The sequence below is a fragment of the Dermacentor albipictus genome, chromosome 1, assembly GCF_038994185.2.
Source record: "Dermacentor albipictus isolate Rhodes 1998 colony chromosome 1, USDA_Dalb.pri_finalv2, whole genome shotgun sequence".
Lineage (NCBI taxonomy): Eukaryota > Metazoa > Arthropoda > Arachnida > Ixodida > Ixodidae > Dermacentor > Dermacentor albipictus.
The window spans coordinates 462199920-462218405 of NC_091821.1; the positions used below are offsets into that span (position 1 = coordinate 462199920).

The 18486-nt window shown below is 41.4% G+C and overlaps 1 protein-coding gene across 19 annotated transcripts in view; it reads left to right on the forward strand.

The window, feature by feature from the left end:
- The window catches only part of LOC135902791 (coiled-coil domain-containing protein AGAP005037-like), a 583363-nt gene that overhangs the window by 512622 nt on the left and 52255 nt on the right, over nucleotides 1-18486 (forward strand). For 10 of the 19 annotated variants that reach the window (XM_065433040.2, XM_065433057.2, XM_065433043.2 and 7 more), the window contains 5 exons: nucleotides 295-369; nucleotides 7953-8006; nucleotides 10030-10062; nucleotides 11719-11817; nucleotides 15266-15420. In XM_065433040.2, the coding sequence (XP_065289112.2) occupies nucleotides 295-369; nucleotides 7953-8006; nucleotides 10030-10062; nucleotides 11719-11817; nucleotides 15266-15420 (416 nt within the window). The remainder of the gene's footprint in view (nucleotides 1-294; nucleotides 370-7952; nucleotides 8007-10029; nucleotides 10063-11718; nucleotides 11818-15265; nucleotides 15421-18486) is intronic. The other 9 variants (XM_065433041.2, XM_065433044.2, XM_065433045.2 and 6 more) reach the window with 6 other exon arrangements.

Below are 18486 nucleotides of genomic sequence, written 5' to 3' on the forward strand. Positions count from 1 at the left end.
GCATGAGAAAGGCCAAAATATGTGGAAGCACTCTGATATATTTAGTGTTGCGGTGACGTTATCCCGTCAGAGGTGCAAAATAAAAAATTGGGTGGTTTGGCCTTGATTTTTGTACTGATAATTGACATCGCCTTACACTAAGGAAGTGTTTGGCAACAAAATTTCGAAAGAATACTTTGCCAGGTGTCTAGAGCAATTCAACTTACTTCCCTTTGGTGTCCTGTTAAGCAGCTCCCAGGGGCCGGCCTCACCCGACGTTCTTCTTCCCTCTTTCTGCCTGCACTCTCTTTCTAGAGGAGAAGTCAGTGTCGTTCTCAGACGAGACCCTGGACTGCCACAAACAAAGGCAGCACTCGCCTCAGCCAGCAGGTGATTGCCCCCTCTGCCCTCTTCGCCTGGTCGCTGCTGCAATGCTCAGTCCATCCTCCGTGTGCGTTCGTGCTGAATGTACGCTGCAACAGTATGCTGGTGCTGAAGTGTGTAGTCTGTATCGGCAGAACAGCCCTTGCATACTACTGCGGCCATGTAGATATCATGTGCCTGGCTTTGTTCCCATTTTTTGTGGTTATTCTGATGACTGCAGTTATGTTGTGGTTGCCCTGCTCTGGAGATTGCGAGTCGTTTTTCATAGCATATTCGTCTCTCTTTTGTTGCTCAGTGTTGGGCCCTAGCGTAGAAGATTTGTTTCTGTTTTCCTTGTTAAAAGGTGTGTTCACTAGTGATGAACCCCTTCCTTCACCTCCTTTTTGCTTGTTTGAAAATTGAATCCCAGTCTCCGTACGTACCTTGTTTGCTACAGCCATATTTTCCCTGATACGTTTCGCATTCTGCTCGCTTTAGTGCGATGAAATTTCTTTTTTTACAAGAAACTCTGGGTAGATAACAAAATGCATGCGAACTGTGAGCCTCATGAAACATTTTGCATTTATTTCTGTGGTTTCTTGGTGAGTATGGTGGACTCCCTATAAAACAAGCTCCGAGGAGCTGTACATTTCACTGATTGGCCGTAGAGCTCTGGGATCTTCTTTAAGCTCCCCATAGATGATGCACACATTCTTTAACCTCCACTTCTAATAAGACAAACAGATGCCCAAGTTGTTTTTATGTTTGTGTTAGAGGGAGTTTACTTGGATATGTGCAGAAGAAAACACTTGACTTACGCAGAATGCATGCTCTTTTACTACTTGAAGGATGTTCCTGGAAGGCTCTCATTGTAGAAAAACTAAATGACAATAAGCTGCACAAATTAATGTGACATGAAATTGGCTCTTGGAGATCTCGTAATAGGAAGACGCCTAGAGTGATTAAATACACACCTGCCAAGTAACTTCAGTAGCACAAGACTTTGTTAATCCTTCTAGAAGAACACATCATGCAAAAAGGATTGCATCTTGGGCTCGTTTGTACTTGCTGCAACACATACTTGCAACTAAAATGTAAGGCACTGCAAAAGGCTAGAAACAGTGACATGTCATTAACAATGTTTTTCTGTGTCTTTTTGGCAGCAATTATGTATTTCTTTGAGCAAGACCCTTCATTCAACATAAGTGAATAATTTTCGCTGTTATTTTTGTGAGCATTCAACTATTGTTGCAGAGAAATTTTGTGCCTTCATATTGACTTTCTGTTAGCAATTAGTCGACATATAACCACGCAATTATTGACAAATGTGGTGTGGGTTTGCTTGTGAGTCTAGTCAGTTCTTGATTTCTATGCATGCCGAAACATCAAGTAACATCGAGAGCATGTTTCTGACTTGCTTGCAAGCATGGCACAGGCTGGCATCACAAAAGTTTGATTGCTCCAGGGATATGTTGCATGCGTATCCTGAAACCAATGATTTAGTGCTGTACTATAGATACTCTCCACAAGAATAGTACTCCTCACAAAGGCTGTCATTTGTATTGTGGTGCACAGACTTATGTAATAGCCATACTTTTTTCCTTTCAAATTTTTCAGTGCAAACATAAGACGTCATGCAGCTAGGCACTGATGAAAATGTATAGTTTCATATTTCTCAACAATGGCCTTTACTGAAAAAGCTAACATATTTTTTTTCCAAAATTTTGTCGATACTTGCATAATGTAAGTGGCCATAAAGGGCAAGAACACACCAATGCACTACTACTAATTTGACAGTACTAGTGCCAAGCACGGTTCGCCACTTTTGCAGTAAGATAGTGCTTCATGCCTTATGAATGTTTGGATGTAACTTGCGCAGAGGCAAAAAATTTATATACCTTTCTGCTTCTTTGTGCAATACCATAGAAAATCTTGAAACTGCATGATTCTTTACAGTATGTTTTGCCAGTGCCATGATCTGTGGTTTCAAAGTATATGTGCCATCAAAACAGATAATCTGTGCAATTCAGAAGGCTAAAACAAAAATAAATGTCCTGTGAAACTTCAAAAACTTTAAAGAACTGACAGCCGATTTTTGAGGACCTAGTTTTTTATGGTTCAATGCAAAGCTCACCCTTGGTAGTGTTTACATCTGCAGCGGTTACTTCAAAAAGCACATGGATATTTAGTAAGCAGAATTTTTCGATCTGAGCAGCCTCTAAAAAAGTAAGAGTCCCTCCTCCAGCAATGCTGCATAGGGAGAGTGATGTTGATAACCCACCCTGCAAATTGTGAAAGCCGCCCATCGTTCTGCTTTCACAGGAGTGGGTGTAACTGTGGTTAACCACCTACATTTTGACCTTTTCAACCGCTTTTGAAAATTAAAAGCTGGTGCAATAAGTTTGCATTGTTGTACAGATGTTTCTTATATTAGTACCGCGTTCTTCCCCGAGTACACGCCTATGTCATGGCTGGCTGGCCCCTGTCGTCATTGTTCTGTCAAATAGATGAGCCAAGCCAACTCATTGAAAATGAAGGCGAAAGCACCGCCACTTTTCTGCTTACTATGAACGAAGACTTATCTGTGCATTGTAAGTCAGGAAAAACCTACAATACTGAAACGTGCACTGCATTCCAATACTATTAAAGAGACAGGAAACCACGCGCACTAGCAGAAGGTCGTGTGGTGGACCTCTTATGCAGCTTCATGTTTTTGCCATGTAGGGTGCCAAAGGTCATTTCTTGCGACTTTTAGTGATGAATTAATAAATATAAATCCACGTTTAATGAGAAAAAACATGGCTCGTTTTAGCCACTACGATAGGGAATCATTCCATCAGCGGGGTGATCTCGATTCTTGTTCCGAGCAGTCGTCTGTCCCTTTAAGCACACTAGTGTAACAAAATCGTGCCATAGACCTAATCTCATCATACTAGAAGTAAGCTTTATTCAGCAATCTAAGCTTCTTTGAGACCAAAGAAAAAAGTGAAAAGTGCCTCCACTATGTTAAGAACCACAACTGCATATCTTGGTCAAGGCCGGTGAAACAATTAATCATGGTCATGGCCATCCCATACCAGCTTGTCCTTATGCCATTGACAGTTATTAAGGCCAGAGTTGCCTATTATGCAATTAGATTCACTGGAATGGTGAATCGCACAAGGCAGGCATAGAGTTTACACCATATGTTGGTTCAATGAAGCAGTTCCTTTTTTTTTCTTACAAAACTTCTAGTTATGCTTGCATTGATAGGAGAGATAAAGAGAGATGGATGGGAAAGGCAGGGAGGCTAACCAGACAAGATTCTGGTTTGCTATCCTGCACTGGGGGAAGGGTAAGGGGAAATGAAAGGTAGAAATAACAGTGCACTGATATTATTACTCATATTGATTATGGGCTTGCATTAATCTAACCTTATTTTAAAACATTTAACGCAATGCAAGTTGGTTAACTTGTTGTGTTATTGAACTTATTCTGTAGGGCCACTTGAATCGTATCAGATGTGTTTGAGAGCAGTGTAGGCTCTCGTATACACCACCTAACGATTTTTAGGACAACCAACTTTTGTAACCTGCTCGATTATTTGGAATTCCCAGCAGCATTGTCACATTTTCCTTGGAACCAAAGTATAACTTTGACTGAAATATCGGATGCCGTGCGATGTCTCGCTCGACTCTGGACATGATTCACGCGTGCAACATCACAAACATGGAGGCCACGAACAAAGTTTACCAGCCATTCGGGTTGTCGCCAAATCCCATACGTTCACTTTCATTGATGGGAAGATTTCTTGGGCGTCAGAATGCCACACAGGCACTTTTCGTCATTACTGCCCCGGACTGCAACTTCTGCCGCCGAACTCTGAGGAAATCGGCACTGGTTAGGCGTAGCGCTAGCAGCCATACGCGCAATGGCTGCTGGAATGAAAATTCGCTGTTGGTTGACGAGGTAGTGGGCACTAATCCATCACGGAAAGCTTGCCTTCAGTCTGTTCGTACCAGCAGGCATCTTTAATGATTGGGCATGAAATTCAATGCAATGACTAAACTGGTGGCCATACATATGGATATCTTGTCCACGGGCGATTCACCAGCAACTGCGATGATGCCTAGCATGATTATGCCAGGGTGGACCGGCACAAATTCACCTGTAGTAGCTGAAAGCTCCAATAAGTTGGATTAGCATATACAGCCTTAACCAAGGGCTGCGTGCATATTGAGCTGCGTGATGGGCGAACTCGAAATTTCCCAAGGCCTGGACTATTGCGGTACTTCAAGTAGGTATAGATATTACTTCAATGAAGCACAACATAAGGCAAAATTAACTAAGCAAATTTTCTTTAGTGCTGCCATTGCAGAAGTCAACAAAATTGGTTTTGACGCTGAATTTCGTTTTTTTTCACACTGGCCGGTTTTTCGGACATTTATTGTGGCCGCCTGCAAATCCAAAAAATTCGTCAGTCACTGTAGTGCACACACAAACCAAAGTTAAAGGGCTCTTGTCTACCTATGCTGACATGAGTGACGACATCATTGTGTGCCATTGATTACATGTTCATTCATTGATCATACTTGGAGCTTGAAACAAAGTATCTATGTGTCTACCTAGACTAAAATTTTCTTTGTATATAACTTTATACCTTGTGCACATATTTTTGTGGCACAAATTGTTTCTCTACTCACTTGTGAGCAATTCTCACTTGGCACGCAGATCTAATCCTTATGTCCTCCAGAAACTTCTGTACACATTCATCAACATCCAATGCTATGCAATAAAATCCAGACAGCATATTTAACATGTTCTCTTTATTTACTGAGAAACAGCTTTCATAGCTGCAAGAAAAAATGTGTTGCACGAAAAATTGTGTTTTATTCCTGTAAGCTTAAACTGCTAAATAGCTTTTGGATTGATTTCTTCATATCGCCTATATGCAAGTTTTAGTATGCAATATGTTTGGAATAAGTGATCTTATGGTCTTCCATGTTTTTATAAAATGCTTATAGGCAATTGTAAGGTCAACGTCATTTTAAACATATAGCGGGATAAAGATGCACTCATCAAGTTGCTTGAAACACTTATGGCATTTTTGGCCGGTTAGTTGTTACAGAGTGCTCAAGACCATTCTCCTGAGCACCCTTCTCTTCAACTGGCCAAAAGAGAGTGCACGATTTGCGTCCAGCTGGTTCTTTTTGATCTCTCTCCTCTCACATTGAGCGCTCTCACGTGCTCCAAGCCCTGTCATCAGAGCAGTTGTCGAGACTGAGAGCGCTTCCCACCACGACATTACGACACAGTGTCACCACTGTTGGTGACGATCCACTGCATGCTGGCATTTCAGTGAGCATTTGTCCCACTGGCGTGTCCACCATTTTTCGCACCAGCGCTGGGATCTTTGGCTAGGCAGAATTGGATGTTTGCTGTTGTCCCGTAGTTTCGCCTCTTCCATTTCCTTCTCTGAGAGCGAGTCACACATTTGGGTTGTGCGCTTGTCCCCTGCCTCCGAGTTCAAGACACGCCGGGTCTACTCAACTCTGATTGAGAGGATAAAGGTCACCAGTCGAAGATACCATTACGGTATAGTGTATATAAATAAATAAAGAAGTGCTGCTTTAGTACAAATTCTGTGTTCTCAGCTAGCTATGCTGATCTTTTATATACCGTTATCTTTTAAAACACCAACGCTTGTGTTGTTTCATTGAACAGAAAAAAAGGTGTATATATATGGTGCAAGGTAAATTTTACTGGTTATTGGCATTGTAAAGCAAATTAAAGATAATTAAGACAGGCTGGACCCGCCATGGTTGCTCAGTGGCTATGGTGTTGGGCTGCTGAGCACGAGGTCTCGGGATCGAATCCCGGCCATGGCGGCCACATTTCGATGGGGGCGAAATGCGAAAACGCTCGTGTGCTTAGATTTAGGTGCCAATCAAGAACCCCAGGTGGTCTAAATTTCTGGAGTCCTCCACTATGGCGTGCCTCATAATCAGAAAGTGGTTTTGGCACGTAAAACCCCAGAATTCAGAATTAAGACAAACTGGACGCCCTTATTTGCTCTGTGGTCTTCTCTGCAACATTTTTTTTGAAATCTATAGCCATTGTACCTGAACGCGCTTGCAACATTGCTCTAACTTTACTTTATTTGTTTGGTGATGACACTTAACAGATGGTACGTTTATAAACTTAAACATTACTGCAGTGTAGAACACACTATGGTGCAAATCTTTTTGTTGCATACTTGGCTTATTGCACAATAAATGTTAAGCCTTTGTCATCCTGCACATAGACTCACACAGAATGTGCACATCAACTGTCTTCTTGCAACTAAGCATAGTGATAATGTGCTTCTATTTCCCTATAGAGAAAGAAAACAATTACACAATCTATTGGACATCACATTTCCACAATACTTTAGCTTGGGCACAGATTGTGGCGACACCTAAGGGATAACAAACTGAGCTAAGTGTCTACAACATATCTCGAAGTATCTCTTTCAATGAAACTTGACAGCGCCTGGTACGTTTATACGTCTAAATATTTTTACCCTGCACTCTGAATTTGTTGCACATTTGTTTTGCCCATTATTTGTTAGGCACTTCAGCCTATGCACAGACTCATGCAGAAGGTGATTATGTTGTGATAAAGGTCTTGCAATACCATGTTTCTGCTTCCCTGTGAGCGAACATAATTACACTGTATTTTACAGATTACAACTATACCTAGGTAACATCTTATCTGGTTCAGCACACTTTGAAATTGCCCAAATGCCTAAAATAATAGGCAGAATGCAAAATACAGGCTAGTTGCAGCCAGTCTTTATATTCCTCTTGTGCGAGTTGTACTGAACACACTCATAATACAATAAAAAAAGGCTGCCTTTTGCTCGTCTGTTCTTCTGTTTAGTATTGATTGAAGGGAGCTGTACTTTTTAATGTAGTCTTCTTGATAGTTATAGTATTAGTCATTAAGTCAGTCAGTATTCAATCATTCGTAATTACCAAACAATGCTGTGTGGTCATTCGGACTAAATAATTGATGACTAGCTTGACATGGTTCAAAAGAACATGCAGCCGTGTGATAAAAAGCAAGCTGTATGTGCAAAAAAAGTTGTATAATATTTTGCACTGAATATCTACAGGCGCAATGTCATCATTTCATTCCACTAGCAACTTTTATATATTTTTTATAAACTGCAGTTGTTTTCACAGTCTTTGACTGCTACAACGCTAGGTTATAATACAGCGTAAAAGTTATGTGCTGGACACATTTCATGAGGCTTTAGTTTCCAATGAACCTAAAACAAATCAATGCACATTACAGCGTTGTCGAGTCTAGTACAACAATGTTAACTTGTATTTCCAAGCCAGATTTGAAAGATTTTGATTTTAAGGCATATTTATTTACAGTGTGAGGCTGAAATGGGAGTCGAATACTTTAAGGCTCGTTGTTAGAGCATGCAGCGGTCATGAAGCTTGATGTTGCAAATTATTTTCTTGCAAGCTGTGCATTGCATGGTGGCCACTGGCAACGAGGCATGTGCTATGCTGGCCTGTAAAAATCCACAGCAATGGAAACCTCTCGCATCGCCAGTAAATCTCGGTTCTCTTTTCCAGCAGAGAAACCGACGAAGCCTGCAATCAAGGGCCTGCGATCACACTCCATATCAGGTGAGCGCGACGTGCAGCATTGCCGCCCAAATGTAGCCATTTAACGATTTACCGTATTTATTTCATTCTAATGCGCCCTTGATTGCAACACGCACCTGTTTTTCATGACCAAAGAAAAGGCAAAAAAACCGACCTCGATTGTGATGCGCACCCGTTTGCCGTGACCTAAAGAAAGAAACATCTCTTAAAGCACTGCGCACCTCATTCTTTCATACAGAAATACAACTTTATTTCTTTTGGAGAAAACAAAGATTTACTCCCAATGCACTAAAGTTGCGATGAATTTTAAAAAGTCACAGTTTCGTGCAAAAGGCGATCGAAGCATCGATTATGATAGCAAATTAGTAGACAGCTATACTATAAACTTTTAAACATTCGCTTACTAAATTAACAAGCATGGTGTCACATCCACACAAGCATAAACACGTCTTACTCAATGACCGTAGAAACTCTTTAAACGCTGGAGTGAGGAAGTGCGGTAGCAGGAGCGAGGGAATTGACCTTTGTGCGGCCTCTCGCTTCGATGCGAACTAAGCGACAAGAACATAGCGTGGTATGCCTAAATGCGTAGGCTCTTGTCTCTGCCGCAGATCGATTTCAAGGTGGGGACCATGCGGCCGCATACTACGTAGCAGCCACCAGTGTAGAATGCCTCTCCTGTTTGCACCAGTCCCACATGCAAGTTTAAGAAATTCTGAACGCCCGGGATGCGGTCAGATTTCCATCCGTGGCTGCACACGTGATCGCTTTCCTTTGAATTGCGGCATCGTGATGAACTCGGCATGTCCTTGCAGTCAACACTTCCATGCTGATAGAGCGAACCATGGAGCATTTTCCTTCCTCCATGGAGCAAACGCAGAAAATGGGAAGACGGACGGTGCACTAGCCTAAGCCAAAGGAAGCATGGCCTAAGCCTACATACTACATCACATGGAGAAAGCTACGGCAGCTAGGCTCAAAGCGCATACGAGGCGGACATTTTGAAATGCCGATGGCGATATGGTAACGCAGATTTAGGATCGTATTTGATTCTTACGTGCACGCAATTTTTGGACCCGTTTCATCAGAAAAATACTGCGTGTTAGGTTCAAGTAAATTTGGCATGCTACGCTGACTCGCATAGGAGAAGCCACATTCTCCATCTGTAACAGACCACTCCAGAGTACACTTGTGTAAACCAACCATGCTCAATAATTAATGATGTTAAAAAGAAGGTATTTTCCTTGGCATCATAGCTACTAGCAAAGGCATAGCTTTAGTCCTGCGTCAATGCATCTTCTACTAATAGTTGTAATTGAGCTGGGTTATTGCAAGTTTGCACTGTCATATGGTTTTATGGGGTCAGAATGGTTAACTTTTGGAACGAACTAGTAAGTGAAAAGAGAAAAGAACTTTGAATGTTTACCATATAATAGCTTCACCCTTGAATATTTTCCTACTCTGGCTAAAAGAAAATAATGTATGGCTATTACATGCATCTTATAGAGCTTATGGTGATATCTCAAATTGACTGATCAACGCAATCGCACTCAAAGTTCCAAAAAAGCTGAAATTGATGCAGGAGCACTGATTCGTGGCACTGATAATTTTATACATGCTATTATGAATGAAGACCTCAATATTTTTCTTTTTTTTTAAACAAAGGAATGTGTTTTGAGAATTTTGCATGCACTGAACAGAATTTACTTACAGCTGGGCAAATAACTTGAATTGATAAATTTCTAGCACCACACTATCTGAAGTAACTTTTAAAATTTAATGCTACTGATTTTTAATTGAAGCGTTTTGTTTATTACTGCTGATAGTAAATATACTTATATGACTTTAGCTATTAGATGACTGGCCATTGCATACCAGCTTCTAAAGTTAACTGTATTACATGCCTACTGTTTCCTCATACTTCTCGTTGTAGTAGTATGAGCTGATGAAGTACAGATTAATTTTTTAGATCAACAACTTAGTTTCATGTTCTAAAAACTGTAAAAATGGTATATGTCACATTTTCTGTCCTTGCCACCACTAGATGACTACTCTGGAGTGACGTCTGCAATTCCAGGTAGGTAATTATTTTGCCGACATTGTTTCTTGTGATTTGTATGAGTTGTTTCGGCAACAACTACCTTGGTATGATAAAGACAGGATTTTAGAGGAACTAACTTCTTCTGGTAAAGATTCATTGCAGCAGTGTGGCTTCAGAAGTTTTCTGACAATCACTTACGAGCTACCTTAAATAAACCTGATTGACAAATTGACATGTAATTACAATCTTAAGTTCACATGCTGCAGTTCTTGTGCAGTGTGATAGAAAACGGCATGGCAATCGTTTCTGGGACAATTTATATCTTAAACCTAGTGCTACTGTCTCGACTCTTACTTAGTAGACATGACTTGAGTATGCCGTGCACCAGTTTCAATGTCACAATTACAGCACAGTAGAGCCTCGATTTAACTAACATGAATATAGCAAATTATACATAAATATAGACAATTATCCGGTATAATGAAGCAAACTTAAAATGTTCTCCCTAATATCGGCATGTACCGATTACATGCTGATAACGAATATTTAAAATAGCAAAAGAACTTTCATGTCAGGAGTGACCGTGCGTGTAATAATGAGGTTTGACTGTACATGCACTGAAGTTGCTAATTAAAAAGTAAAACATCGGAAAAGAAATGTTGAAGTACGGTATTGGCAACTATTGCAGTTTGTGTGGACCAATGCTGTTGTGAATTTCAGCAGCCAGAAATTATAGGTCTTCTCCAAATTCCTTATCTTGGATGATTATAGACAGTAATCACTGACCTACCTAGTAACAGTGGCACATTATAGTAAATCCAGGGCTTTAATTAAAGTCAGGTGCATTCTGCAGCTGACGGGCGGCTGACGCACACACGCACGCACACACCATTGTACTTCAACACTAACGCTTCTGGATAGTCGGAGGAAACCACTCCTATGCATAGAAATAGCTTTTTGCCTTAGCAGCTACACAAAAAGCGTATAGTTATTGTAGGAAAATTTACGCACAGCACTTTTTCAGATAAGCAGACAAAAAGACGTGCTGTTGTACATTTAAAGTGGAAAAGTGGAAACCAATGTTGACTCAATATATTCTCTAAATTGCATTCTTGCCCAATAAGTTATAACCTGGACCATTTATGTAACAGCACCCATAATCACATTTAAAAAAGAAACACAACATCAGTGTGTCTAACTCGTGGGAATTACCACACACGGCAACATTTGTCTTTATAAGAGCAACATAGTGCAATTGTTGGCACAAAATTAAGTGCCTGAAACACTTTTGTTTTGTTATCATTCTCACTGCTCCTGCCTGTTCAAGTCAGATGTGCTTTGTGACAGTATACTTTGTATTTCTGTGAAGACTCATCTTAGAGCAGAATTGATACGCCCACTGTTCCAAGTGGCACACTTGGTGCTTAAATTTCTTCAAGCAGGTTACACACATGAAATATGGTATGCGGACACTTTTGCCACACAAGTTCCTAGACTTCCTGTACTGGCATACTGCATTCTTAATGTCTTGCACTCCAAAGGGGTAAAAATTTTGGGATGTTCAGGAACACTGCTGTATAAATGGATGAATGACTACAGCAGACAACACAAGGAGCATGATCTGTTCTATCTAGAACAGCTGCAGTGATCTAGCTCACATTCACTGGCTGAAACTTCTCCTGTTCACTGCAGACAAAGATGGTCGACCTTCAAAGCCAGCTCCGCCACCCAAGCCGGCCTCTCTGAGCTGTGCTCTTGAGTCACGGCAGCATTCCTCATCTCCAGCAAAAGGCACGTGCTCCCATTTTGCTGCTTTCTGTGCTAACACAGTTTGTTATTGTGAGGTCTGAAGCTTAGATGGCATACTTGACAACGAGATGGGATGTATGAAGGCAGCACAAATAATGGCCACATTACTGGTGTTTCAGACACGTCTCGATTAAGGCTTGCTCCTGAATTGTAGGTCTGGTTTTGGGGGCCTTACTGGGATAACAGATGACAGTACAGTGACGGCTATAAATTATGGTCATGTTGACTGCGCTAGATGTCTGTAATTTGACTTCGGGTAATTCGATCCCAACCGAAGGTCCCGGCTGGGCCCATGCATTTGTATGGGCACAAACTTTCGTTATTTCGATCCTAAAATTGGCCTTTGCCGGATAATTAGAACTTTATCAAACATCATGCACGCGCTTAACCTGTATGTGACCCCATAGTGACCCTTTTAGTGTCAGCGTCTGTCTCCGCGGAGCTGTCAATGCATTGAACACACGTTATCTCCCATAAAAAAAGTCGCAGTTTCGCCTGAAAGGCGAAGCATTGATTGCAACAGCAAATTGGTAGACAGCTATACAAAGTAAGGATAGCATTTTTATCGGCATTATAAACTCGGAAACATTCGCTTATTAACTGAATTAACAATCATGATGTCAGCGCACACAAGCAAACATGAACGCATCACACTCAATGAGCGCGAACACTGGCTGTCAAAACACTGGTGTGAGCAAGCGCAGCAACAGCAGCCAGCAAAGTGGCCTTCGTGCGGTCTATCACTTCAACTCAACAGCGAGAACACAGCACGCACAAAGGTATGAGCCATCTGCAGATCTGTTTCAAGATAGGGCACGTGCGACTGCACGCGTCCGTGCAAAGCATACGCACATGCTGGCGGAGTCAAAGCCGCCCTTCCACACTGCTTCCTCGCTTTCCTTGCAAGATTGAGCCGTGATCGTCAGTTCCCCGTGCGCTCGGTCGCGAAATGGGCAGTTGCTGCCGGAGCTTTGCTGCCGGAGTATTGCCAGTTCTATCTGGGTAGAATTAACAGAAGTCGACTTAAAAGTTACTCATTCACAGCATAGATAAGCTCCAAATTTTCTGATGCTTTTCATTGAGGCTGTACTTAGCCTTGCATATTTACCCGCTACTGAACAATAGCCCGGTGCGAAATCAGCAGCTGCCTATGTCAGGCTGTGGTTCAACATTTCGGCTTATTGTGTATGTGCTATGTGTGTCAATAAAGTAGCCAAGCAGAAGTTTCCATTAGAGGGAGTTCTGATATGACCTACTCAAGGTAACGAGGTTGCCAAATTTATGGCTCTCCCGTTCTTCCACTTATTGTGGCACTACTGCTGCACACTGCTCTTTCTTATTTGCCTGCTAAACCCTTCTCCTGAACTAAACTTTAATGTGTGCAAAATACACAAGTAGTCCAACTGTTATAACCAGTCCTGTATCTGAGCTGTCCTTGAAAGGGCTTGCAGCATCTTTTAAAGAAGGTATGTATCATATGTGTCTGGCACTAATGAGCATGACCTGACGATTGTTTTCTAACAAAACATTTCTGAATGCTCATTAACAAGTAGAGTCAAATCAGTTCTGCGGAATTTTACAAGGAGGAGGAAGTGTCAAGAAATCAAAATATTGCAGTTGACTCGGAAGTACCACGACAAAAGAAACTCACCATTCTCATGGCCATCAATGAAACTTTCCCACCTTGTGAGATTCTGCTGAACTTATTTGCCATTTTCAGTGGTCCTGTGCTTTGAGGATGGCCAACTAATTCAGCCTTGCCCTACAGGCTGCTAGCTTACAATGAACTTAGATGGCAGAGCGACCACCCCGCAAAGGTGTTGGTCGTGGGCTTGAGTCCTAGACTACATAAAGGTCTTCAACTGGGAAGAATTTTGTCTGAGAAACCCATATGCTCTTCCCTTTTAGCAGCTTTGTGCTACTTTTTGGTTACTGAGAATATTTTGATTTCATAAGTGAAATTACTGTCAAATACTACCCCTGCAACACCCCTGTCTCTCTTTTCCTAATTCCTGCTGTACTAGAAGCTGGGCCACAGTGCCAATGTTGTGCGATGCCAGTGTTTCTCGGCCCATTATCACTCTGAGCTTTAACATGGTGTCTGCAATTAGCCCACAAAGTTGCCCAACCTTGGAAGTCATATCGTAACTGCGATATTTTTCTCTGTCACTAGATCACAGCACCACTTTCTCAGTCATGCAATTTCTTTGTTTGCAGTCCCTCCAGAGGCACTGTTTAATTTTGACACATGAAATATATGGCCAATAGCAATTATGTTCATTAGCGCATCGCAATAAAATTGGAAAGTGGTCAGTAATTGGAGAAGGAAGGAAATTGCCATTGCGGCAATGTGCGGGGCCAAGAAGTGCATCGTTTTCACTCATTTACATACCTGCTCTGCGCTTAGTTGTGCAGACATGTAGTCTGGCACTGGGAAAGCCACTTTTGTAAGGGATTGTGTACTGGTATGATGCTGGTTGAAAACCTTGCATTTTTTCTTGTAGAAGACAGAACATGACAATACCACTGTGTTGAATCCAGGCACTTCTATGCATGTGAATGGCAGTTCTTAGTATCATGTCTGTGATGACGCCAGCCTATATCGACATTGTTTGCTCAGGAAATTTTACTACTGTGTGGATTTGTGAGAGGTTGTATGACATAGTTCAAGGTAAGCAGGTGGGTGACAAAAACAACATATCCCCCAAATAACAGTTTTGTAGAGGTTATCTTCTGGTTTTAGCTGCCTTCAATATGTTTACTCCTGAATTGGGTCCCAAGCTTCATTATTGTTTCATTTTTCCCAAAATACAGCTCATGAAAAGAATGTGAACTTTAATTGTACATGATGCTGCAGATCATTGCAAATGACATGTCTAAGTAGTATATGAGTGAATCACATGCACTGCAGCAAAGTTAAAACTTTTAATATTACACAGCTGGCAGAATTTGCCATCAATGCAGGAGCTTGGCACTGTTATTTTGATAAAGTCACAAGCACCAAGAGTTCTTCCATGCTGCATTGTCGCAACGGTGCTGAACTCGTATGACTGCAGAATTCAGTTACAGTGATACTCATAAGTTTATGGACCATGATACATGAGAAACCATTGAGGAGGCTGTGGCTGTAGCCAGTAATATCATGCAGCACTTTATTTTTTTGCTTATTCTTGTACAGGTTCAAAATTCAGCTACCAGGCTGCGTAAATATTTACCTGTTTCTTTTGACACTTTTGCCTATGACTGCACATTTAGCACCCGCTATTACCATTTATGTTGTCAATTGTTGCATGATTTTCAAATGCTGGCAGAAAGCTTGACTCTCAGCTTTTACATTGTTACGCTGCGTATTTGCCACCATGTGCTACGTTTATTCCTCGCATTGCGATCAATGGCATTTTCTTTCTCTGCCTTTCCTTGTGCTGTGCAGAGATTCATTTCAATGCGGAAGCGTGCTCCCAGCTGCAGCTGCTGAGAAAGCAGACCAAGGACCTGCGGTTGGAAGTACGCAACCTGAGGCGGATGACGCAGAGTCAAGCTGTCACCGCCAGAGAAATGATTCGGGAGACGTGTCTCAAGATCAAGGTCGGTGGCACGCATTGTCACACGTTCTTGTTTTACTTATTGCCACGGTTTTCTTTGCTCTGGATGCATCACTGTTATCAAGTTGTCACTCGGCACAAAGTGCACCTGCGATACCTGAAATTTCCTGGAATGTTCTGTTGCCAATTTTGTAGAAAAGGAGGCTTGTCTGATCAGATTGTGTGTGTCATTATAGTAGTACTGCTCATACGAAATGTATGCAAGTACCTGTAGTTCATGCCTTTCTTTTGATGTTTAACTATATGATTAATTTCACATAGCCACAGCGCATGTAGAATTTTGTAGTTTACGTGCTTAACAAAGTTGCCCCAGATTCGTGTGACAACTAGACTCACTGTGACAGCATGACGTTATGCTGCTGTTCACTATGCCAAGGTTTCATTCCCCAGCTTTAGCTTCTACATTTTGACGGAGGCGGAATGCAAATACACTTGCGTACTCAGATTAAGGTGCCTGTCAGAGAACCACAGGTGGTCACAATAAATGCAGCGAACTTCACTACTGCATCTGTCATATGTCAAGCAAAATCTATCAATTAAACAATCAGACAAGATTGACAGCATTCAATTTGCTGTCGTGATGGTAAATGAAAGCAGCGTTTTTGTCACTTTTGCACTGCACTGTGAAGCCTTACACATGATTTGTGATTGATCATGCTATGAATGCTGTGCGCTTACTTTATATTTGCTTCTTCCTACACCTGCATTCAAAGCTGGATGTGATTTAATATTTTATCAGGGTGTGAAAGACGAGTTTATAGTCATGTAAACATGCTATAAACTCGTCTATAAACTCGTCGCAGTCATGTAAACATACTATTATAGCATGTTTACATGACTGCGAGGTTACACAAACAAATAAGTGAACATGATATGAATTAAATTAAGAATATTTATAAGAAAAATTTTGAGCACTGTAGTGGAACTGCATTGAATCCATAGAAAAGTGTAGTTTCTTGAATACAACACTAGTTTCCTTCATCATCATGACCCTATTTTAGTCCACTGCAAAGACGATCAAATGCCATACTAGGCGATCTCTAATTGTCTATATTCTGTGTCACTCAATGCTCAAAGTCGTGGGAGACCCGGGGGGCCCAGCCCCCACTTCCATTTCTTGAGGAGGGGCTTGGCCCCATCTTGGCTGGTCAACTGTAGCACTGCGGCACCCATTGAACAAGTGCTGGAGGGAGATTTTATTGCCAGTAGTGCCTTGTGTGGGGCAATTTGAAGTCCCCAATTTTTCGGTGAATTATTAAACTGTGATTAGTTGGTTGGTATGGCATAAGCAAAAACAAGAAAGCAGGTATTGTCATACTGCTGGAATGCATTTTCCCGAGGCACTGCATGTGACGGTCACCACCCTTGTTTGATTAAGATTCTTGGCACCGTATGCTGCTTCCTGAGCCACCTGAGCATGATGCTGCTGCCTGCTCATGAATTAGTGGAGGTTCACCTTGGCTTCTTTATATTGCCAGTTAATTTTCATTCGTTTAGTTGTGCATTATTAATACTGCGTTATATGAGAGACGCATGCATGTTGCCACTATTGTAGGTAAGTCTGAAACCATAAAATATATTGTAGCGCCTGAAGTTGTCAATGAAGCAAGGCAAATAATGTTCAGTGTTGCAGCTAGACTTATTTTCCTTGAGTTCACATATCTTCAACCCTTTACCTCCGGAGTTATTTCTTGAAAAAATTATTCCAGTATGCCATTTTTTATAAGTTTTTGATTGAATCGGCACATTAAATAAATGCCCAAAATACACTCATAATTATATTTTGATTTGCAGAGCACCCATAAAAATTTGCTTAATTCTAGAGAAAGTTGGCTTTACTACACTGCCTGAAGTTTGCTATATCACTCCTGAAAATGCCACCAAGAAGTGAACGTCCGAAACACAAGTGCTGTGGCCTGTGAAGGTTGTGACGACACTGACTGTCACGTAGAATCGCATTAAGTCATGTAAGAAGCCCCTTGTACAGCACACGTCAAAACCAATGTCACAAGGAGTGTCACTCCACTGTCTGCACACACACACACACACATGCACGCACGCACGCACACATAGTCGAGCTTCAATATAACGAAGTTGTACTTGCAACAAAAAACTTTGCTAAATTGCGAATTTCGTTAATTCGAGGTTTTAATGATTCAGTAGCAAAAACAACTTCATAAATTCCCAGAGCATTCCTGGTGGATAGTAAGTAAGCACTTATAAACAAATTGCAAGAAGGTCGGGCCACAATAGCGCAGTTATGAGCGCCAGTGCGTGCGATGCTGATCGCATTGAGAGCAGTGCATCGACGTGGCTCACAGTGTCACAGATTTGCATGTGTTTACTTTATTTTATTTATTTACATATACTAAGGGCCCCTAGGGGCATTACATAGGGGGAGACTTTACACAATCCAAATTTGCATCACATACAACAGAAAAGTGAAAGGCACGCACAGAAAACCGGCACATCGTACAGTTGCAAAAGGGAAAAAAACATTACGGCAATGCAACATTCGACTTGGCATAACACAATTCCATAAATTAGTGCTCTGCTAACATGGAAATCTTACATGAATCGAGTCATATAGTCTTTACGTTCAAATTACTGCACTGTTGTTTCAAATGGGCAAGTAGGGCTTTCTGGAAAGAAGCAGTTTCCCGTATTGTCACAACGCTTTCCGGTAACGCATTCCATTCTTTAATTGATAACAAAAGGGGGCAAGTTTGATATTTTACTGTTTTTGTGAAGATAGGTGATACATTGCGTATGTGATCGGCATGCGTGGAAATATGATGCGCAGGAACAATACGCGTAGCCGCGAATTCAGAGGCACCAAAATATAAAGAGTGGAAAAAAGACAAACATAGAAACTTGAGTCTAGTGTCAAGGTTTAAGAGCTTAAGTGTGCGCTTTAAAAGGAAAACGCTGGCGTATGTTGAGTAAGAAGATAAAATAAACCTAGAAGCCTTATTCTGAACTGATTCCAGGCGTTTTGTAAGACTAGCGTTATTTGGATGCCATATGATTGATGCATACTCTAAAGAAG